At 30.4% G+C, this 24,638-nt stretch overlaps 1 protein-coding gene and 1 long non-coding RNA gene across 4 annotated transcripts; both read right to left on the reverse strand.

Annotated features, from left to right (window-relative positions):
• Positions 1-169: 169 nt before the first annotated feature.
• Positions 170-12,825, reverse strand: LOC127065179 (venom allergen 3-like). Of its 3 annotated transcripts, XM_050997189.1 has the most exons (8): positions 12,704-12,804; positions 12,346-12,489; positions 7,529-7,650; positions 6,578-6,659; positions 6,092-6,252; positions 5,373-5,473; positions 4,748-4,842; positions 170-4,274 (listed from the first exon to the last, which is right to left on the reverse strand). In XM_050997189.1, the coding sequence occupies exons 2-8, from the start codon at positions 12,461-12,463 to the stop codon at positions 4,228-4,230; spliced, it is 726 nt and encodes a 241-aa protein (XP_050853146.1). In that variant the 5' UTR covers positions 12,464-12,489; positions 12,704-12,804; the 3' UTR covers positions 170-4,227. The 3 variants fall into 3 exon arrangements, with proteins under 3 accessions (XP_050853146.1, XP_050853144.1, XP_050853147.1); XM_050997187.1 differs by having other exon boundaries at positions 12,346-12,825; XM_050997190.1 differs by lacking the exons at positions 12,346-12,489; positions 12,704-12,804 and adding an exon at positions 7,752-10,224.
• A 76-nt stretch (positions 12,826-12,901) lies between these two features.
• On the reverse strand, positions 12,902-17,580 carry LOC127065190 (uncharacterized). Its single transcript, XR_007781966.1, has 3 exons — positions 16,925-17,580; positions 15,106-15,179; positions 12,902-13,921 (listed from the first exon to the last, which is right to left on the reverse strand). It is a non-coding gene; the product is annotated as an uncharacterized LOC127065190 (long non-coding RNA).
• Between the last annotated feature and the right edge of the window lie 7,058 nt (positions 17,581-24,638).

Raw genomic sequence — 24,638 nt, forward strand, 5'->3', positions numbered from 1 at the left:
TCGCCATACGAAAAAAAAAAAAAAGAAAAAGAAAAGAATTAAAAAGCATTCGTTTCTATTATCAAACTAATTCGTTCTTAGTTAATCTCGTATTTTATAAAAAAAAAAAAATAAAAAAAAGAAAGAAAGAAAAAAGAAGAAAAAAAAAGAGAGAGAACAAAAACGCAAATTACTTATTCGTAAGAAATTAATAACTACTAGGTGAATCCGTTCGAATTAAAACAAACAAACAAATAAACAAACAAACAAAAAAAAGGAAGAAAAAAGAAAAAAAGAAAAAAAATCTCTTTCGTAGATCTCATTTACGAATATGTTAATAAAACTTAAGAATATGTATAAGCAGACACGGGAAAGATATTTTTAAGAGTTCAACTCGCAAAATCGAAGACGGCAAAACAAATTGATAATTCACTTTATTACTCGCAATCGTGTATCGCTTTTTCGTGTGTATCAATATACAAAAAAAAAAAAAAGATAGGATAGGTGGAAAGAAAGACACAACAACAAAAAAAAAAAGGAATAAAAACAACAGAAACAATCATCCTTATCGTTGAATCAGTAGTAAAAGAGAAAAAGGAAAGGATTCTGATATCGAAACGGGATGTCGATGCAGAAAAATGCGTTTGTTTGACGGTATATCGAAATAAAATAAGTCCAAAATAATATTTTCCCTCCGTCTGTGCGTGAATCTAAATATTATTGAACCGTCATGGCTCTCGTTCTCTCGCTGGCGCGAATATCCTCGAATAAATGTAAATAGGAAAGTAACGTAAAAGAGTTAATCATCGAGAGAGACTACTAGAGAAAATACATACGTAAGGAAAATGTGTAACGAGCGAAATGGGATTCGAGCCCAAAATTGAAACATTTTTCGGCGCCGTTCGTTCGTACAAGTCGAGTGAGTTTGACCACTTGTTTATTATTATTATTATTAGATTGCTAAAAAAGGAAACGAAAAAAAAAGAAGAAATATTAAGAAATAAAAAGGAAAGAAAGAGGAAAACAAAAATAGAGAACGAAACACGGTATGGACTGGTTATATTTACAAAAGCATCTTCAACTTTATCGCTTAAAATGTACATATACGCATACGTTGCTATGTAATATGCAAAACAATGTATGTACATACATATATGTTTCAACCCTCTGCATATATATATATATGTATGTGTGTGTGTATATATATATATATGTTTTTTCGAGAATACATCGTCGACATTTTGCTAAATCTCGATATTATTTTATTTTGATAAATCACACTTTCTCTTAAAAACATTTTCTTATCGCGAACCTTCACTTATACACTTATTACAGATAATATAATTATCGGCATTATTATTATCGACCTCACATTATCGCTGTCTCGTCTGATCATTATATTATTAATGTTGCTAACGATACCTAATTAAGTAATAGAAAATTTATATCATCGTATGCATCTACAGAAAAAAAAAAATCTCTTTTTGCTTTGATATAGCGACTAAACTTATATGAGTATGGGAAGAAATCTTCTATTGAAAGGGCTACAACATTTAGGTGAGATTGTCGTTGAAAGGGTTCTAAAAACTGATTATCAGCTACCGTAACCTAATGGAAAAAAAAAAAATAATAATAATAAAATAAAATAAAATAGAAAAAAGAAAGGAAGAGAATGAAATAATAATAATAAGATACAATACAACGGTTCTATGACGATCATTTTCTTCTCAGACTCATAAGTTCTGATGGATATGATCAATGATATACATATTGAGATTGTAAAGACAATGGCTACGTAAAATGCACAAAGCTATATAATTAAAACAGGATTATATCTATTTTATGAAATAATACGAATTTAACGTAATACCGAGGAATTATATAAATATTAATAATAATAATAATAATAATAATAATAATAATAATAATAATAATAATAATAATATTAATAACAACAATAATAATAATAATAATAGTAAAGAAAAGAAAAAGCAACCAAAAACCAAAAAAAAAAAAAGAAAAAGAAAAAAGAAAAAGTAATCGAAGATTGAACATTGAAACGCATTCTATTTTATGGCAAATTATAAACTATTATAATTAAAACAGCTTCCACATAATTGATCGCCTCATATCCATTCGACACGCACGGTCGATTATCATCATCTGTAGGTCTTTACCCGTTGAGCGTCATAAATCCTCGATTATATCGAAATCGATTCGTGGTATGACGTTCTATGATCTGTGATTTTATTATCAGATTCTTAATGGTACATTATATCGAAAAGAAGGAAGGAAAAAAAGAAAGAAAGAAAGAAAGAAAGAAAAAAAAAACGATCATAGTTAGACAATTTGTGAATGCAATTCTTACGAGCCATTCGGTCGTATCTTTGATAATTTAGAATTTACCTCATTGCGGATTGTAAAGATTATACATACTTGTAAATCAAAACCTAATTGTGAATAATATCTAAGCTCTGTTGTGCATATATATTTTAAAATAAGAATAAATAATTATTTAAGTGACGGGCACTGTGCTTCTTCTGTATATTTTTAAGGATATATTCGTTCAAATATAAGTCGCAATTCGCGCTCTTAGCAGCATAGAGCGTTGGACCAATCAGGAGTATCGTAGAATATTCGAGCCAATAGCGTGAAGCGACACAGGCGCCACCACGATCGTTTCATTGCGTCGGTTGCCGGGAACGTTAACCGTGCGTGCGTGTTTTGAAATATTCATTTTTTACATTTTATAAATATTTTCATTCAAGTTTTAAAGACAATTTCGTGAAGTTTTCGTCGACGATTTGTCGAACAACAAATTGGTGCAACAATTTCGAGTTTAACTTCCTCAGTAAACGAATTGTAAGTCCTTTTCAGATTCTTATCCAGTACGACCGTTACGATGTTCATTTTTTTTGACCTTGAATTTTTTACTTCTTTTCGTTTGAATATTTCCGAAAGTGAATACATTGTTATACTTAAAAATTTCGCAAATTTTTATATTAGTTCATTGATACATGGGTACGAGTACGTATATACACAGTAAATTATGAAAATATCTTGATATATAAAAATATAAAGATGTGCATATATATATGTGTGTGTGTGTGTGTGTGTGTATGTGTGTATGTATATACGAATATAATCGTACGATATTGAAAAGACAAAATGGCAGAATATAACCTAATAGATTATCGTAAGAGTTATTCAGATTAGAAATGGAAATAATTCTGAATATATATATTTTTTTTATTTTTTTGAAATCATTCAATTAAAATTGCTTATTTTTTGCAATTCATATGTACGTACATAAGTTCATACATACATACACACATATATATATATAGAGAGAGAGAGACACACACACACGCGTATACATATACATATACACGAGTAAACACCCACCCACACACACACACACACACGTGTATATACACACATATACACGTTACACATACACATACACGCGCGCGCGCGTATATATATACACACATATATAATCTATCATGTTATAAAAAAACTCCGTCACCATTTTTGTTTAGGAAGAAAAGCCGTTAATATATTTATTGGTTTTGTTCATCGATCATCGTTAACCATTATCGAAGGTGTCACTCTTCTACGAAACTTTAGAATCCTCGTGGGATTTCGTCTAACGCAGTAAAGTAATTTTCAATATTAAGGTAAGTCAATTTTATTTATAATTTATAAGTGGATAATGCATACACGATATATGTATACATATGTCCTATACGTTGACTATACTTCGCAAATAATTTTTTAATCTTTTTCTTAACAATATGTTATTTTTGTTTCCCTCTATAATACGCGCGATAAAATAATTCATAGAAATCGACTACATACGAATAACGGGACTAGATAAATTGAACTAGAATAGATAAAAAGTAACATTAAAAAATATCTAAAATTTTAACATCTAAATCTTACTTCGAACGTTCCTACTTAAAATTTTAAATACTTTTTACAACAGTAGTTTGAAGTATTTTTAACTTATTCCTTCTTTTTTCTTTTCTTTTTTTCTTTTTTTTCTTTTTTTTAATTTACTAATGAATTTCGATTATTCATATAGCCGTCTTTATCATCAAGTTTGTTCGTATTTAACGATTAGGGTTGCGTTTCTTCATTATCAAATGCATATCAAGTAAGTGATTAATATATAATTTAATCATATTTCGCATACGATTAAAATCGAGGATCGTGTTTTTGATGAACATTTGGTCATTTATGCGTTTAGCCGTAGACACATAATGCGCCTAAGTGATAATAATTCCCCCGTGCTGTGAACAAAGATAAACCGTATTTATAACAATTATAAACGTTAGAAATTTTAATCGCTTGATTTATGAGCAATTATGGAAAATTTATAAAAGAAATTATTGAGCATTAAAAACATGAGTAAAGAAAAAAAAAAAGAAAGATAAATAATTGCATAGAAAAACGGGATGTGATATTATTTGAAACAACAAATAATTTCCAATATGTCGAATTAATTGCGACGTGTTATCAAACGAAACGTATGCGATAAACATTTTAACTATCTATTTCTTCTTTGTCCCATTTTTTTTATCTCACATATTATATATCAGCCATAATAAAAAACGCTATTTATCAGCAACGAAAAGAGAAAAAAAAAATAGAGTGGTTCTCCAATCTTTTAAAAGTCGATATTAACGAGTTATACTAGCATACCGTATGTTGATTAATTAACCTAATTGCATCTCTTTGTAGCGAGCTAGTTACATGTACTTACAGCAGAGACCAGAATATCGATTTGAATAAATCATTCCGTAATTACTACATGCAGGTTGTCCGGATTGATAGGGTTGGTAACCAATGATGTTTCCACTGGAAAATCAAAGCAGTAGTAAATTTTACGATTAACATTGATAATGCTAGAACGATTTCAATAATGATACAACTAATTTTATAATCCTCGTGTTATAAGCTTATCGCGTTATACGATAACGATTGATTTTTTTTTTTCGATTATTATTACTTTTTTATTTTTCTCGAGATTTTTTTATTTGGAATAATATTTGGTATAATATTTTCGTGCTCGCGCGTATCAAAAAAGAATAAGTAATAAGGAAATAAAAAAATAGTAATATCGAATTTCTCTAACACATTGTTAAGTATTTTTTTTGTTTTCTTTTTTTTTTCTTTCTTAACGATGTATAGAATAATTTATTTTTCAACGAAGTTAATGATAACGAGTCGTTCAATTAAAAGATAAGATAATTTTATCAATAATTATTGATTTATTAATTTACAATACTTTCTCTCTCTCTCTCTCTTTCTCTCTTCTTTCGTTTTATCTATTTTTTCCCGTTAAAATAAATTTGTTTTCGAGTTCGTTACTGAATCTTTGTACTCACCTCGGTCCATAATTGCAAACGTAATTTTTAGTATATCCTTTCGCTGGATCGTAATAGAACGAATATCCACAGCCTATGAGAAACGTATCGCTCCAAACTAACTGCGTACGATAGATAACAAAAAAAGAAATAAAAATGTTGAAGTACTTTTTAATTTCTCTAATATAAATTAAAATCTTACGAAGTAATCATTGCTCTATATAAAATATTATTTTTCAAGATTCGTTAACGCGTATCTCGTATATACGAGTATAAATACGAGTTATGAAAAAAACAAATTCGCGATCGGTCGTAATTAATGTTAAGAATCAATAATATCAACAATATTTCTTGTATGAAATTCGTGGAAACTAATGTAGTAAAGTAATGGTAAATAACAAGAGATAGATATACTGTGTTTACAAAATATATACATACATACGTACGTACATGCGTAAATAGTAGGTACGTAAGTCACGTTCATGTCTTTAGGTCATGTCTTTAGAAACATTAATAAACAGTGTAGTCGTCATTCACGCGTAGACTACGAAGGAAGTAACATCGAACAAAGTCTTTCTCTTTATCGTTCTATTTGAGATAAGAGAATCGTCCTCAAATATTACATCGTTACGTAAATTTTCGTGAATTTCATTTTAACCGACAAGGAAATTATTTAGGTTAACGAGGAACATCGAGAAGTCGAATTACGAAGAACATAGAATTATGTACTACATAGGAACCTGCGTGTAGTGTCCCGTAGTCTTACTGTAACCGGTGTGATAGTGTTGAACCTCGTTGAACCAGCCCGAAATTTGTCGTCTCCAATTCGGTTCGCTGTCGTAAGGTCCCGGGGGTCTGGTAGTCCAAGTTCGTGCTATGTTCTGACCCACTGCGAATCTGCCTGAGAAATCAATCATCCTTCGTCTAAATCGATCGATTGAAATGCCATTAAGGTCTTGCAATACTACATACATGTGTATCTATAGTTATAGTATACTATCTATAAGCGTTTGACGTTTCGGCTATTGCCTATTTATGCGTATTTAATGATGTAACGTCTCTTTTGTTTTATCGTCATTATTATTATTAATATTAATATTAATATTATTATTATTATTTATGATAGGGTTATAATAAATCGTTTCTTTTTCTTTTTTCTTTTTTTTTTTTTATTTTCTTGTTAGTTTCGTCAAAATCGATTTCTCAATTATTCGATTATTACTTACGAACGTTTCTGTAATTATCGTGCGTCTCGGCGCAACTGTCTGCCCATTTTTGTGCAACGTCGGCCAATTCGTCGTCCCAAAGCTGCAAGAGAACAAGAAAATGGGGAAGAAAAGAGAATTTGCTGTATCATTCTTATTAACGTTAAATATTATCGTGCGTCGATATCTCCTTGAAGTTTTATCTTCGAGCGATGGTAAGAGAATTTGTTTCTATAGAAATTTTTTTTTTCTTTTTTTTCTTTTTTTTTTTTTTTTTTTGAATCTTTTTCTTATCTCTATTCGTTCTGAGAAGCTAAGCTCGATTAGAATACGTTTATATGTTCTTCTCTAAATACAAACGAACACGCATGTATGTATATATATGTATATATTTTTTTTACACGTATAACATATACTTTGAAGAACTTTTAAATTATTCGTTGTCGTATGAAAAGTTAGCCTACACCGAAGTTACATGTGTTCCCATAAGATTATTTGTGTTGACAAATATTACCAAGCAAGCAGCGTCGTCATACTAAAACCTTTCAAGATATTCAATCCTAAGCTTGAAGTTAAACGAAGCGAGTTTTCGTGAAATTCAACAAAAGGTTCTTGTAATTAACTATAAGATATATTCACGATTAATCTTCTCGTATGTAAAGTTTCGTATTATTTTCGATTTTGGCGTAGAAAATATATATGTGTACGTATGTATGTGTACATACATACATACGTACGTACATACAAACATACACACACACACACACACACACATATATATATATGAATAATTTTCTTGTAACGATGCAACTGCTCCAATTGTACAACAATTTTTCATAGAATGCATAATATCAAAATTATGCAAATTGAACATATTAGATTAGGTGCATAGTATAAATGCACATATGTATACATACATAATATATCCATAAACACATTATTCTGTTTCGCGTTATACAGATATATACATACCATTTCCATCATATTAGCCGCCCCAGGTTGGCCGTGAATTTGTCCAAGTGCCACCAGTTGCCTCAAACGATTATGCTCGTCCAGTATAATCTGTTTCTCTTCGCATGATATTCTACCGGAACCTTTAAAAAGCAAATACGCGAATAGACGCAATAAAGATGATCGGAAACAATAAGAAAAATAGAAAATAATAGGATAGGTCAAAAGAAGGGAAAAAAATCACAGATGAAATTTCTTCGAAACTACGAAGGCGTGTAGTTATCGTCGTTATCGTCCTTGTTGTCCTTGTTGTTATGTTGTCATTGTCCTTGTCGTAGTACGACGTAGCAGCGTATTAACATTCGATGTAAACACGGTTAACAAGCCATACGAGTGAACGTTAAAGTGATCCTAGGGTGCTTTGACAGAGGCTTAACCGCACCAACCACTACCATTGTAAACTTTACTTCTTCTCTCGTTTCGTGTTTCTCTTCTCCCTCTCCCTCTCTCTCTCTCTCCCTCTCCTTTCTCTCTCTTTCTTTCTTTCGTTTACTCTTTTTCTTTTCATAGAGTAGTACCCAGGATTCGAGGATTAAGGGTTTTAAAACTTGTCCGTTTACTTGAACCCACCCACGTGGCAAGGACAGACAAGTTTCCCTACTTTGTTCTCCTCGTTAAAATCTTTACTTTCTATCCTTACCTTTTCTCCCTCGTTACTTCGAAAATGATATCCAACATTTTCGTCGACTCTTTTACCTCCTAGTCTTCAACCACGCAATTGTTTTTCTTTTTCTTTTTCTTTATGTTTGTTCCTTTTTCTTCTCGTTCTGTCTCTTTCTTTCTTTTTTCCTTTTTTATTTTTTTAATCATTACGAGAAAGATAAAGTTATTCTTAAACATCTTCCTTTTTAAGATTGACAGGAGATTATTAGAACAGAAAATATAATGATGCGTTCGATCGTATCCTTAAATAATTACACGTTGATTTTGAAAGTCGATGTGATTATATCGAATCACGTCTTATGATAAGAAAAGAATATGCCATGATAAGATAAATTTAGTAGGATATCTTTTTTGCTTTCCTTGATAAATCATTACGAAGAAAATTTCTTATATATCGGATAAAAAATAAATATCGTTGAATTTTATTTAATATTACGTTACTTCACGGTATAATTTATGGTATTATTCAATATAATAAATACTTCGATATATCGATCTACATTTCTTTGCAATTTTTATCTTGGGTTAGGAAGGATACTACGGTGGCGTGATATTATTTAATTTCACTTTTGCCTTAGGTGTTATCTCGAGATATACATCTTTTTCTCTCTCTCTCTCTCTTTCTCTTTTTTTCTCTCACCTTCATATTCTATTCTGTACTACTTCATTTTTTTTCCTTCCTTCCTTCCTTCCTTCCTTCCTTCCTACCTTCCTTCCTTCTTTCATCCTTCTTCTTCTTTACAGATTGTTCTACTTTCCTCGAAAACTTTTTTCAAGATCCAGTTTAATCGTACTCTCCTTTCCATTCTACGAAGAAGATTCATTCTCTTTTACTTTCTCAATCATAAGAGTATCAAATACTGTTACCATTTACAATGGCGATTGATCTTTTTTTACAATTAGTCTCATCATAATTTCCTTCTTTTATCGATTTCAAACAAATCAATCGAATCAATGCTAGCAAGGATATATTAAATTTCTGTTCATTCCTATAATATGATATAATATAATAATAATAATAATAACAATAATAGTAAATTTAAAGTAATACACTTTGATTTAAAATTACTTTTTTCTTGCTTTTTTTTTCTCATTTTTTTTTTTCATATATATATGTACATAAATTTCGCTTAATGGCCGCCTTTTAATCCAGGTTGTTAATTTCAAAATATCAGAATTTTCGAAAAGGTTTCGATAATGGTGCGGTTATCCTACGGTATTTCCTACGTAGGGGTATTTACGACGTCAGTTCGATGTATATATATACATACGTCCCATATGAGTTTGCCCACGGACGATGAAATTTTCCGATATATACATACATAGATATATACCTATACATAGATATTTCGCCGACATAAACCTTGACGGGTAATTGGATTTTCGGTAGTTACCACGATTATAAATTTTCCGGGCGATACGTTGCTTGCATTCAATTCAATTCTTTCTAAAAGGACATTCATGTCGTTATTCGTGCATGAAGCGCGTGTTAGATATCGAAAATGTTCGCATAACGAATGGGAATCGTTTAGAAAGGGAAAGTCATTTATTTCTATACGAAATGCGTTTTTTGTTAATTTTTGTTTCCTTGCTTTTTTGTCCTTTTATTCTTTTTTCGTTCGTGTTCCATTATTCCATTAAATTATATGAATTCCTTTCGTTCCTTCAATTATTAATATTCTTAAATAATTTCGTACGGGGCTTAAGCATTAATCGACCATTTGTATTTTATTTTTCTATCGTCGATCATTATCAATAGTTTTTGAAAGTTTTTATTTATTTACACAAATCCCTGGTTATACGTGTTACGTTCTATTTTACGAACCAGACCGACGAGAAACGTTTGAATAATTTTCGTTTTCACCGATCGAAAGTACTCGCGATGCTTCGCTCCCGAGTTAAATTTACACCTCGAATCGATATTCTGACTCGACATCTCTCTCTTTCTCTCTCTCTTTCTCTCTATGATACGACAGTGAAGATCTATTGTATATCTATATCGAATATAAATTAATTAACAAAACGTTATCTATAGCTACATTCTATTTCGAACTATTTCGAGATAGTTAACGTTGATTCTATTTACGCAAATTCGTTGACCATCATTTATTAGGACGCCGAATAAATTGTCCTTTCTTTTATATCGTGAGAGCATCGTAGTGTATTAGAAAGTAAAAAAAAAAAAACAAAGAAACAAAAATAAAAAATAAAAACGAACATATATTTCAATAAAAAATCATTCACAATGGAATCACCAACTCGAAATATTCATTATCGTGTTATCTTTCGTTCGATATTGACGGTCGCAAACAAGAAATGACAATTTTGCTAATTCAATTTCCTAAATAAGTCAATTTGTTAATTATAAAAGCCCAATACCTCGATTTTTCAAAAATGTCAATTTCGAGAGGAAAACACAGATAGACAGAAAGAGAGAGAGAGAGAGAGAGAGGCAAAGGGAGAATAGGTAATCAATTCATAAAGAGTAAAGAACGAACGAAAGAAAGAAAGAAAATTTCCATTGATTTTACCACGTTATTAATTAACTACGACATACATATATACATACATACATACATACGTATCTACACATGTTATATGTAGTATGATGTACGTATACGAGAAACGTATGTTATGAAATCAATGCCGAGTTATCGATCCAACTAACAATCAATACGAGTCAATCCTCGTGGAACAAGGAGGGGAGAAAGGAATGAGAGAGAGAGAAAAAGGGGGGGGGGGGAGAGAGAGAGAGAGAGAGAGAGAGAGAGAGAGAGAGAGAGAGAGAGGATAAACTTTGAATAACGTAAAATCGAATGCAAAACTCGTCGTCGCTTTATAGTCAATACCGGACCCTCGTCACACGCAGTCCATTTAAGTGTGATCCACGATAAACGGGATGAAACACTAATACCTAGTATATGTGTAAAGCGATGGATCGAAGAGAGAATCGAATCCTGCTGTTATATACCCATTGGCCAAGCCCTTCTCATTTCCGCTAAGAAAAAAGATAGTGACGTTTCAGACAGTCGTTACGACGGGAACATAACGAGTGCATTAATTTGATTTATACGTTCTTCTGTCGGACGAGAGAAAGAAAAGTGAGGCTGTAGCGAATAGTCGTTTACTTTATATATACCTATATTTCTCTCTCTTTCTATACATATTATATATATATATATATATATATATATATATATATATATATATCTAGATATATGTGGATATATGTTTGTTTGGATGTGTTTATTGATGTCCATATGTATGTGTATATGAACGTACGTAGGTGGACGTTTAGAACAGGTGGTTATTAATCGACGAAAGGAAAACAAAGCATGCCTTACCCATTGCTCGTCGTGTCATCACCATGCTCCCATTTAATTAAGGGCGATTTTAATCCAAGACGAAAATGATCATTTCTACAAAGCGTGCGCATTTGATTATACCACTACGAAGCTCGACTCATTCTCGTTTATTTCAGTCTTTTCTTACTCTATGCTTTTTTTTTTATTGTTATTATTTAATTATTATTATTATTTTATCTTGCTGTCTTTTTCTTTATCATCTTCTTTTCTCAATCTCCTTCTTTTTTTCGCAAACATTGAGAAATATGTTGACAATCATTTTGGAATTAATTTGATTCATTTCTTTATTTTTATTTCTTTTCATTATTTTTTCCTTCTTTTTTCCCCTTTTTCTTTCATTTTTGATTTGTAATTTTTTGTAAAAGAGGAATAGTTAATACTCCTATGGGAGTATTCCTTTGGAGATATTTTTCGAATGATCGAAGTATTCTTAATCATGGAAATATGTTTTCGATCGATAAGATTAATCGAACATGATGTTATCGTAATTTAATAACACCCTATAATCCAGTACTATTATTTCTATCGTCCGACCAAGCAAGTATATGTTAGAACAACGTCGGCAAAGTAAATATGTTTCTTTAATTAATATTTAAAACTTTTAATCTCTTTACGTAAAGCTAGTCCCATTATTTTTTCAAATGATAATTTAATTGGTATCGATCAAAGAAACCACGGACATAAACCACAAATATATACGTATGATGTCTATATATACATGTGTGTGTGTGTGTGTAATCGTTTACTTACGTAGTATCTTCTTTCCCGTGCAATTAGCTTGAACCTTGTCGAAGGACATCAGAAGGAAAAAAAGTACAGCAAATTGCATGGTAGACCGGCAAAAATTTTGTCCCAATCTCGAATGCATATTGGTGTTCTTGATGGTTCAGTTTTCTCACGTTAAAAAAAGAAAAAAAATATATATATATATAAATATACAAATGAGAAGAAAAAGAAGAAGAGAAAAAGGAAGAACAACGGATAAAAAAAGAGGCAACGAGAAAAGGTACAAATAAAAAAAGAAAAAAAAAGAAAAGAAAAGAAAAGAAAAATGAGACGAGAAAAGCAGTAGTGGTTGAAGCAGGTTCACAAAGCACGTGTGTCGAACTTAGTCAGCAAGGACCGCGATATGCCGATTAAATCGCACGAATTTACGATCCCTTTCGAAGAGACACATGGAGAGTGTGCGAACCGGTCAGGAGATCGAGAGAAAGACTAATAGTCTGCCAGGCCACCACTCCTGTCTTTATATTTATTGAGCTACCTCTGTGTGAATACATCGATTAATTGTCAATGTAGAAGTGCTCATGATGATGTGAGGAGTATATGTATGGGTGCGTGAACAAGGGAGGAGGGAGGGTTAGAGAGGGAGCGGAGGATTGCCCTCTCTTTCCATCTAGTTTTCTGTTTTTTATCTTTTGTTCTTTACGTTATATCAACTCCTTCTCTTTTTGTCCATTTTTTCTTTTTTTTTTTTTTTATTATATATATTATATATTTTTTTATTTTTTTATTTTTTTTTAATTACAGATAATCTTTCACATTTTATAGAAGGTATTTAATATTTGATGTCACATTAATATCTACAGCTCGTATATCGTTCATCATCATTGACAAAATATCAATATATAATAATATGTCATATGTATTCCATGTAATTACGTAATTTCTTTGTTTTCTTCTTTTAAATTGTTTTCGTAGTATTGTCACGACGACGATCGGCCGATAATAGAATTTGTTATCTTTCTCTCTCTCTCTCTCTCTGTCTTTCTCTCTTTTCTCTCTCTTTCTTTCTTTTTTTGTTCTCTCTTGTCTCTTTTATACGATCGAAGCACTACTTGCATGCAATCCTTTCGAATAAGAGTTGAACAGGCTTGCCAATGTGCATATACTCTTTGATCCCTAACATGTCGATGGACAAAGGCCTTTTTGCTTGTATCAGGTCCGAATGAATCGTCCTATATATATATATATATATACATACACACATATACATATAATATATATATATGTGAATATATATATATATATATATATATATATATATATATACATGTTGAAACAGAACAGAGTTCGAGTTGAGCATAGGCCGTATGATTCGATTTGGAATTTCACGTGAGCGTCTACGCTTTGATGCCTATTTCGATGGGAAACGATCGGATCGACTCGATCAATTTCGAATTAGATCTGCTTCGCTGATCTTCTTTTGCTACTGAGAAATCTTCGATATCTACAAACATCTCAAGAAAGTTTTCTTTCCTTCTTTCTTTCTTTTTTATATATATATATCTTTTTTGGTCTATACGAAATCCTTCCTCCTTCTTTTCTGTAATGTAAAGCAAAGATATAATTAACATTTTCGAAATCTTTCCTATAGTCGTAAAGTAAATATCCCCTTTTTCCTCGAACGAGTCATCAATTTTTTCCTCTCTTTCTTTTTTTTTTATAAATACTTTTCAACATTATATATATATATATTCGATGGGAAGGAACCAAGGCGAAATAAATCAATGCTGCATAAATTAACGATCGAACCTGCGAACAAATGGTCCACTTTGCTTCATTGAAAATTCTGACTTTTTTTCCTTCGAGGCTATTATAAATAAATATATTTATTTTTAATCGTCGAATATCTCCCGTCAAAAGAATTATTTTCCCGTTCGCGCACGATTTTTATATTTTTATGAATAGTAGTAGATAATCGAAAAAATTGTTGGGTCTCGTGTTTATAACGTTTCTTTCTTTCCTTTTTTTTTTTTCTTTTTATTTCGTATCTTTTTTCTATTTTTATCTTTCTTCCCTCGCGTGTTCTATTTCGGAGAAACTAGTATCATTAAAACTGCATTATTTAAAATAACTTGAAATTAATGTAAATCTTTCACGATTTCTTAAAGTCGTTTAAAAGGTGTAAAAATGTTCGTAAGACGTTTAGTGATGATTATAGCTGTATATTATTTTCTTTCCTTTTTTTCTTTTCCTTTTCTTTTCTCCCTGTTCGATCAAATAGATCACTCCTTTAACTTGATTAAGCGACGAATCATTTTTCAAAGAGAGATTTAATCCAACTCGGAACAAAGCATTTCATCGTCATTGTCGGACTCGGGTAAAATTTTCCAGTCACTCTGTCGTAATTAATCAAAGGAAATCGAAACGTTGTCCGACGTATTGTAACACTCGATTAACGATATTTATGTATTTCTAATTACTTCGAGCATTCGATTTATTCCAATATGTACAATACATATTTCGAATTATATATATATATATATATATAAAATTTTTTAATCGACCGAAAATTTGATAAAAATGATTATAGTATAAAACAAGAAAAAAAATATCATCCGTGTATACGCACGAGTAATTTTTTTTATAATTATAATATGATTAATTTAATAAGATTAAAGAGATAAAAGATGTCCGAATGTTCGTATAGAGATAACAAGTCCGGATAAAAATGATAATAATAATAATAATAACAATAACAACAACGATAAAGTAAACTTTTATTACCCTCAATTAAGTAATCGCCGAGTTTTTCCCTTGCGCATTAAGAAATTGATCGCACGAGACTGCGTGGCGTGTTCCTTTAGGAAATTTGACGTCCGTTAATTATACGAAAGGTCGACGAGAGAGAAGGTCAGCGGGGTAAGACGTGAAATGAACAAAAAAAGAGAATCATTAACGAGACACATTAATAACGACACAATGATCTGATCGAGGTCGAAATCTTGTATGTATAATCCTTTTTTTTTATAATATTTTATATATACATAGTTATTATCCCTTAATATAATCTATATTTTTGAATAAATCTTTTCAAAGATAAATTAATAATCAATGTCTCCTGCGAAACGTTCTACAGTTTCACCCTCGGTCAATAGATGATAATGATTTTAATCATTAAATATATTCTTACATCTTTAATAATACATTTTTTATTATTTTTAATATCGAATCGTTTATCGATATTTATTATAAATAAGTAACGTTCAATTGAATAAATGCCATTCATTTGATAATACGATTAATATCGAAGGATTACAAATTTATCGTAAAACGAATTAAATATTTCTTGGAAGTTTCTTATTGAAAAATTTATGTCGAATATATATATATATATATTTATTAAATTTTATAAACATATTTAATGATGAGGGAATGAAACGATTTAATAAAACAGATAAGAGTATCAATTTTACATAATATGAGATAATATTATTAAGAGTTTTATAAGCTTTAATTTTAAAATACATTCTCGTTAAGTCTGTACAATTTATGAAATATATGAGTGAAATACCGAGAGAGAAAGAGAGAGAAGACAATCGTGCGAACCATTTTAATTTCATATTTAATAGAGACTTATGTTAGAAGAGCTAATCTCTCTCGCGTTTGTTTTCGTACGAATAATTAATAATGATGGCGTTTAATAAGCGATATTAATGATGATAACGTACCTAATTATTTCTCGTGTCCTTTAGTATAGTAAAACCGTACTCCTTACGAATTACTAATAGTAAAAGATAAATGCTTCTTCTTTTTTTTTCCTCGAGGGATCTGACACGTATTCTTTCTTTTTTCTTTTTTATGACGAAAAAATAAAGTCTACTTAACTTCGTCGAAAAAGATCAAGAAATCTGTGCGATCGTATGAACATAAAAAAGAAAAAAAAAAAGAAATAAAAAAAAAAAGGAAGAAATGAGTAGGCAGTAGGTAAGTAAGTACCTACATCCAAAATCTAAATCTTTTCGATAGACACCTGCGGTCCATCTAAAGTTTCTCATCATTTACATAATTACGATCGCGTTGATGGAATTGATTAACCTAGGAATTATATATAACCTAGGAAATATATATATATATGTGTGTGTGTGTGTGTATATATATATATACACATATACACGTGTATATGATTTTCAAAAATCAACGAAATATATACAAATTTCGCTCATTACTGTCCTTTCAAATAATGAGAGAGTATAAAAGGGAACCTATCAATTATCGATCTAACGTGCGATTTAATTTACTATTAAAAAATTTTAACTTAAAGAAGACTTTATATTTACGAGACGTATACGTCGATGTATACGGATAAAACATAAACATAAACTTATCAAGATTTCATTGGAATATTTTTCAAGTTAATTATATGCCATTTAGTATTTAAGTTTAAAGCATTTTAGTTTAGAAGATTAATTTCGTCCATTTTTTTTTCTTTCCTTAAACGTTCGCTCCTACCAAATAAGTAAGAAAGAAATAATTCTTCTTTTCCTAATCTATTTTCTAAGTTCTTAATGGAAGATAGATACTACTTACTCCTCACGGTTCTTACCTCACTTGGGAATTGATGAAAGATTAACTATCTTCGTCGTTGATATCGGCTTAGGATGCTTGACTGCGGTCACAGGTTTCGAATTAGGAAAACCCTACTAAGTGCAGGGTACTCACTGAGTTTGATTAATTAATTATCCTGATTTCTAATAGCTTCAATTTTGCTTTATCTCGCACGAGATATCAACATTGGACTTTATTATTTTCTCTTTTTATCCTCCTTCGTATTTAAAAATATTAATATCATAATCATCGTCATAAAAAATCTATCGATTAATATAACGTTCAAAATTTGGATTTACGTATTAAATACCTATTCAAATTTTCAATTTGTTTTTCGAGCGGTCTTTAATATTAAGAAAAGAAATATAAACATAAAAGATTGTTTTATATTCGTACGTACGTACGTACGTATACAAGGTAAGATTTGTTTTGAATGGTATAAACGAAATTAACAACGAAATTAACAATATATATATATATATATATATATATATATACATATATACATACGTGTGTATATGTATATCGTGTGTTGTTTTGATTCATGGACTTGTCGTTTGCCTTGAGCGTTTCATTCTACGGTCGACCGTCTTCAGGGCTACACGTTTAAGTGAAAACTTGTCTACCATTCGCGAACATTTCAAGTACCTTCTCTCTCTCTTTCTCTCGACGTTTAATACCTACCTCTCGTGCCCACCATATAGGTACACTATATATGTTCCAGTACATACATACCTTTACTTGAATCTATGTAAGTACGATTACGTATGTATATATTGTAAGAGTATACGTATGTATATGTTGTTTCGTTTATAATATATTCACGTAACTTCGTTAAAAATTCTGTGTTCGACTCGCGTTCATTGAACGTGGCCGTCCGTCGGAACTGTTTGCGTTGGTCATTAAAACTTAGGTACTTTTGTAAATTGTCACTAACCTGTGTCGTTAGAGTTTCAAACTCTCTCTCTCTCTCTCTCTCTCCCTCCCTCTCTCTCTCTCCCCCTCTTTCTCTCCCTCTCTCTATCTCGCTCTTTCTTACACACACAGTATATCCTGGATGAACTCTTCTCTTCGTCTAATGCATTAAGCTTACTACTATCTGCCGTATATTTAAAACGTAAAACCTGAAAATGTGTTTCCTCTTTCATTTTTACACGATACCTATGTAATTGTTGTTCAATGTCACGTTGATATAAACACTCGTTATTTTCTCTTTTTCTGTTTTCTCCGTTGTTGTTTTTTCTTTTTATTTTTATTTGTATTTTTTCTAACAGGTGTCCGCAAAGAAGAAAAGATTCAGTTACATTCCGATATATCATCATATTTCTTGAGCTTATCAATTAGCTATAATCTATGAAAAATATACATCGGTTTTTTTATTAACGCACGAGATTTATTTTCTCTTTCAAAGAACATTATCAACATAATCGATCATAATTCTACGAATTGAACATTTTTTTTTATTAGACCGCACATAACGAGAATGTAAATTATATTCATGAGATTTTCCATAATTGTTACTTCATTAATATCGTTATTCGCGTTTACCTACGTTGGTACATTAAAAAATCAATTTTTTTCTTTTGTCTTATAAGCTTTTCCTGTTTTATATCGTCTTATCTCTTTTCACGAAATTCAATTTTACAACTACACGGATAGCTATAACATGCGCCTACATGTAAAATTTAAAAACCAGATGCGAGAAATCTTTTTGCACAAATTTTACTTATATACGACGCTTTACGATCGACGATCTCATCATATTTTGTCTCAGATAATAAACTATTTTAAGATTCTCTCGTAAATATGCAAATTATATTAATATTAAACAGCCCTTCCTGAGAATTCAACATTTGCTATGTATACACATGTACGTCCATTAAAACGTTTATTATATATATATACATACATATATTCTTTTACTGGTGCATCGTACTTAGATACTTAGAAACATCAATATTCATCTATTGAACTAATAAATGTATCTTATCAATATTAAAAACATATAATAATTGGTATTACTATCGATGATACAACAATAAGATACGGTTTATATTTATAAGTATATACATATATGTATATAATAATAATTTTATTAATAATACAGATTACACAGATGACATTAACAAAACATTAAATCATTTTGATTAATATATATATATATATTTTTTAAATCATTCATGTATCGTTTGAAATAAGTTTCAAAAAGTACGATAAATTTGCTATGTCGGCAAGGTATCAAAAGAAAAAAAAAAAAATATAGAAAAATTACAAAAAAAAAGGAAAAATAAAGAAATAAGAAAAAAATGAAAAAATCCATGTCAAACTTTACGATTTCCAAGATTCGACTTCGTTGGGACGCAGAACGAACGAGTGAATTACGTTCGCTCATTTTCGATTCGATCGTTCTGATTCACGTACCGTCACAGGTTCACTAGGATAAATCATCGGGTCGCTGCATTTATAAGAGAGAGAGAGAGAGAGAGAGAGAGAGAGAGAGAGAGAGAGAGAGAGAGAGAGAGAGAGAGAGAAAGAGAGAGAGAATGTTCTCTCTTTCTTTTTTATTTCCAAGAAAATTTTATTTTCCAACGGCGAACTGAATTTATTAAAGCAGTGCAACGAAATTGTAAATATGAACTACGAGTTAGTTTCTTATAAAAAGCATAAAAGTCCTTGTAATTCGTTGATTTTTAATGCTTTCGCGTAGAGAGAAGAAGAGAGAGAAAGAGAGAGAAAGAGTTTCGTTAACGAAGTAGCATTTTTTCTTTGAATTCAAAAGAGAAAGAGAGAGAAAACTTCCATCGACATTTTTCTTAACAAACCTGTTCGAAATATTAAAACTTTTTTAATATCAAAAGAGTGAAATATTTTATTCGTTTACTCATTTATTTATTTACACTAATAGTAAACAGCTTATAGGTATTATAATAAGTTAATTTCGTTTCTTAAAATCCTTTTATGTAAAGTTTAACATCTATTAGAAATTTGAAAGAATAAAGAAACTTTTTCTCTCTGCTCTGTCTGTCTTTTGATCGGCCATTGCATGAATCATCCTCGGTTGTTTTCGTTCGTTGAAAAGAAAAGAAGAAAAAAATTGGGAGAAGAAGATAGAATTGTAACGAACGATTTCGTTTAAAACGAAAACAGAAATGACATCAGAGTTGGAGTGCGAGAGTTTAATTTATTTTTTGCATTTTTTTATTTTTTGATGTTACAAAAGCAAAAAAAAAAAGAAAAATCAAATTACGCGTTTGATCTTCGCATCATTTCGAGGAATCAAGGAATCACTTTGTTTTATAACACGTATGTAAATTTATGTAACGAGAGAGAAAAAACGTGTGGATTCTCTTCGTATGTTTTCCTATTTTTTTTTTTTTTTTCATTACGTCGATCATCCTTTTTTCCAAGCAAACATGAGTTTTCGTTTAGGGAATCGATTTCGAAAATTGCTTTAGATATTCGATTACTCGATCGTATCTCCTCCTTTACGATATAACTTTTGTTATTTGTTTGATTTTAAACTCGATCTATACTAGACTATAACTCGTCGAGTTTTAAAGAGATAGATCGAACATATATAATCGAAGAAAGATAAATATATAGATAAAAGAATAAAATAAATATCTATATAAAATGTAATTGTTGAAAATGTAATTGTTGAATATTTTATAAAAGAACTTTCATAAAAAAATGACTCAAGCGAATAACGACAAAAATAAATATTGAAGTCATTTCGAACGGAATATTTTTGCAATAATATATATATATATATATATACATACATATATACATTTATAGTTCGATCATGAATATTTTTAATCAATTCTGTTAGAAATACTTGCTGGTTGTTTTGAGATCTCAAGGAATCTTGATGTCTCGTCGATGTAAAACCATGCTGAGAGTTGACTTTTCTCAGAAAATATTCAACTGAGAGAATCCAGTTCGAAGATATTGAAATCGTTCCATTGGATATAGTAAGAGTAGAAAAAGGGGATGGTGAAGAAGAGAAGAGGAGAAGAAGAAATGGAGGATATGGGTTGGTGGATAGGTTGGGATTGTGAGGGCGAGGAGAAGGATAGGGGGTTTAAAGGTCGTGAAGAACTAGGAAAACGAGAGAGAGATAGAGATAGAGATAGAGAAAGAGAGAAAGAGAAAGAGCAAGAACTAGTAGATAGAGAAGTAGTAGCAAATTAAAGTTGTAAGGTGCAGGTGCGAGATGTGTATATCCTACATAGGAACACGAGATTTTGTAATATCGAGCTTTCCCTGAGATGCACGTAGATAAGGGTAGGTAGGTAGATAAGGAAAAAAATCTGAGGAAAAAAGAGAGAAAAATAGAATGAAAAAGGAAAGGAAAAGGAAAAGAAAAAAAAAGAGAAGAGAAGAGAAGAAAAGAGAAGAGAAAAGAAAGGAAAAGAAAAAGGATGCAGAAAAGAAAAAAAAAAAAGAAAATAAAAAGAAAGAAGGAAGATGGCGACTCTCGACGTCTCTCGACTTTCTTTCACATTTCACGACGTTGGACAACGTCGTTGAAGAGAAAAGTAGGTGGAACGGAAGTTGGTAAAGACCACTTTTCTTTTCTGTATCTACTCCGTTGAAGCTAGACCCCTTTGACGAAAAGGGTGAAAAACGTGAAACGGTGCTGGATAAAAAAAAGAGGGAAAAGCAAGAAGATACTTACATATAAGTGCTTAACTCAGATAGAGATAGTTAAGGAGAGGGATAATGTAAAAGAAAAAATCGATAGATTAACGTCATTAATAATCATCGGTATCGATCATCATTCCTTTATTTTTTAACTACATTAATTCTCTCTTATACATTAGCTTCATTTTTGTATGTGTGTTGTGTGTGTGTATGTTTTTTTATTTTGTTTCTTTATTCCTTTTTTGTTTTTTTTATATTTATTTTTGTTTTTTGTATTTTTTTGTTTTTGCTTTTGTTTTTTTTTTAATTCTTTTCCTCTTCCCTTCTTTTTCGTCCTTTTTTGTCCCTTTCTTTCTTTCTTTCTTTCTTTCTTTCTTTCTTTCCTTCCTTTCCTCCTCTCTTTTTCTTTGTTATCTCTTATATAATAATTACATACAACGGTGTAACATTTATAATATTTTCTGTTTGTTTTTTTTGTTCTGTTTGTTTTTTTGTTTCCTGTTATCTTTATGCATATAATCTAACAACATTTAACGCGATAAACGTTTTCATTTCTCTTCCTTTCGTTATGCCTTTCTTTCTTTCTTTCTCTTTCTTTTCTTTTCTCCCCTCTTCATTCTCCTTTTTTTTATTTTTTTTATTTTTTTCGCCATTTTCTTTTACTAAAAGCAAAAGCAACCACCGAGTGAGTGAAATACACGTACGTGTTTTACGTAAACCATCTTTAGCTTTGCGGAACACCAAACGCGTATTCTCTTATATTAGCCCTAACGAATATTCTTCTCTTATCATTGAAAAGTAATGAATTTCTCTCAAAATTTTTTTCACTTGAGAGGAACATTTGCAACATGGAGGACGACCATTCAATTTTCTCTCTCTCTCTCTCTCTCTCTTTTTCTCATCTGTTATCAATGTTTCGCTAGTACATACATACATACGTTCTTACATACTAAACCCGATCGATCGTAAAAAGTTTAGCATATCTTTCAACCAACGAGATTATTTTTTTTTATAACTTATCATCTCTTTCTCTCTTTCTCTCTCTCTCTCTATCTCTCTCTGATTATCTATCTATCTATCTACTTCTCTTTCTTCCTCTTTTCTTGCTCAATTTTTGGTAACGCTCTACTTTGGTACAAGCGGGCGTAGTGCACTCCGTAAAGGGGCACTGAAAACTTGAAATTTCTATCAAGAAACACTCTATCGTTTAGTCGTTTTATCGATCATACACACATAACATTATTTATATAGTTCGCATTTCATTAATTTATAATTCATTCTTAATATTATACAAATACGACGCATACTTTTCATTACTATCGCTCATCTCTCTCTCTCTCTCTTTCTTTTTTTCTTTTTACTCACACACATACACATGGATATACACACGCGCACGGAGTTCGATCGATCGACAAATTTTTCTCGTAAAATTCGTATTATTTAATATCATATATATTATTATTATTATTTTTATTATTAATTAATTAATGTTGTTATTATTATTATTACTATTATTACTATTATTATTATTATTATTATTATTATTATTATTATTATTATTATTATTATTATTATTATTATTATAATCTTTTGAGCGTATAGAAAAATTCTGAGAAGTAAAATCGATCTTGAGATCTCCCCGTTCCTTTTCCGTTCTTTTCTTTTCTTTTTCTTTCTTTTTTTCCTTCGTTCCATTCATTTTTCTTTCTCTCATTCATTCATTCATATTTTTGACGGCATGTATGGATCGGTGGTAGAGTGCAGAGCATGTTAATGTTCAATAGCATTTTATTTTATCGGTAATGCTCGACGCGCGAAGGGTGCTTGTTGTTTTTTTTAAGTTTCTTTCTTCCCCTTTTCTTTTCTTTTCTTTTCTTTTCTTTTCTTTTCTCTTCTTCCTTTTTTTTCTTTTTTTTTTTTTAATTTCCTAAAGAGAACTATGCGTGTGTATGTATGTGTGTGTAAGTAAGTAAATAAATAAGTAAGTACACACAGACGAAGCCTCCTCTTACACGGTCGAAACAATCGTGCTGCACGTTAATCGATTTCCTTCGGGTTTTTAATTTTTAATAAATTTTGGTCGCATTCACCGGTCAATCGCCATTAAAACTTTTCTCTTTTTTCGCCTTTTTCTCTTTCTTTTCTTTTCTTTTCTTTTCTTTTCTTTTCTTTCATTTCTTTTTTCTTCGTTCCATTATTAAATTGTTGTCGTTGGCTAGACTGGATAAGACAACAATAAAAAATCTCGTATCCCACAGTAGATTTTTTTGTTTTTTTTTACTTTATTTTAATTCTTCATTTTCCTTTTTTTTTTTTTTTTTTATTACGAAGGATATCGATTATTATCGACAATCATCCGGACTAATCGACGTCGACGGATTAACACTTTTATCGAAATTATTACTTCCAGCTGTAAATTTTACTTTGCTTTCTTTTTCTCGTTTAGAAGACGGTAAAGTGTGTATTCCTTTGCGACGAGGAGAGACCGATGAAAGAATAAAAAAAAAAAAAAAGAGAGAAGAAAGAATAAATAAATAAAGCGCTTTGTCAACGTACTGTAACATCATTCTTATAAATAACAAGCTTGTTGCACAACGTTGTTATGTAACAAATTCTATAATACTTTAGTTTCAAAGAACGCAGTAATATAATTTTTCTATATATGTATGTATACATGTAAATACGTCGTTAGTCGTCTTTCTTCGTCGGTAAAGAACGATGTCATAGATCCAATGGAGAAATGAAGAGAAAGATAAATATATATATATATATATAAAAGCAAACGAAAAAGTAATACATATACATATAATATACATGTCTCCATTAGTCCATTAGTCCTATGATGATCGTTTGATTAATAAGAGAAAAAACATCTTACGTATTCTTTATTTTAATTTCTAATTCTTTTCGTTCTTTTTTATTTATTTATTTTTTTTTTCTTATGTCTCCTTTCCTTTTTTCTTTTTTACTTCATACTTCTTTCCTTTTGCCTCGTTTCATTTCGTTTTATATTTGTTTTGTTTTGTTTTGTTTTGTTTTCCTCGTAATACATGGTACGATCGATT

Source organism: Vespula vulgaris, chromosome 7, assembly GCF_905475345.1.
Source record: "Vespula vulgaris chromosome 7, iyVesVulg1.1, whole genome shotgun sequence".
Classification (NCBI taxonomy): domain Eukaryota; kingdom Metazoa; phylum Arthropoda; class Insecta; order Hymenoptera; family Vespidae; genus Vespula; species Vespula vulgaris.

Excerpts from the sequence above, each read along its gene's own strand:
- LOC127065179 (XM_050997187.1), bottom strand. The coding sequence starts at position 12,463 with ATGCATTCGAGATTGGGACAAAATTTTTGCCGGTCTACCATGCAATTT. Across the intron at positions 6,253-6,577 it reads CGATAATTACAGAAACGTTC|GCAGATTCGCAGTGGGTCAG; the intron begins GTAAGTAATAAT and ends TTGATTTCTCAG. Across the intron at positions 4,275-4,747 it reads TCGATATTCTGGTCTCTGCT|CACGGGGGAATTATTATCAC; the intron begins GTAAGTACATGT and ends CTTTGTTCACAG.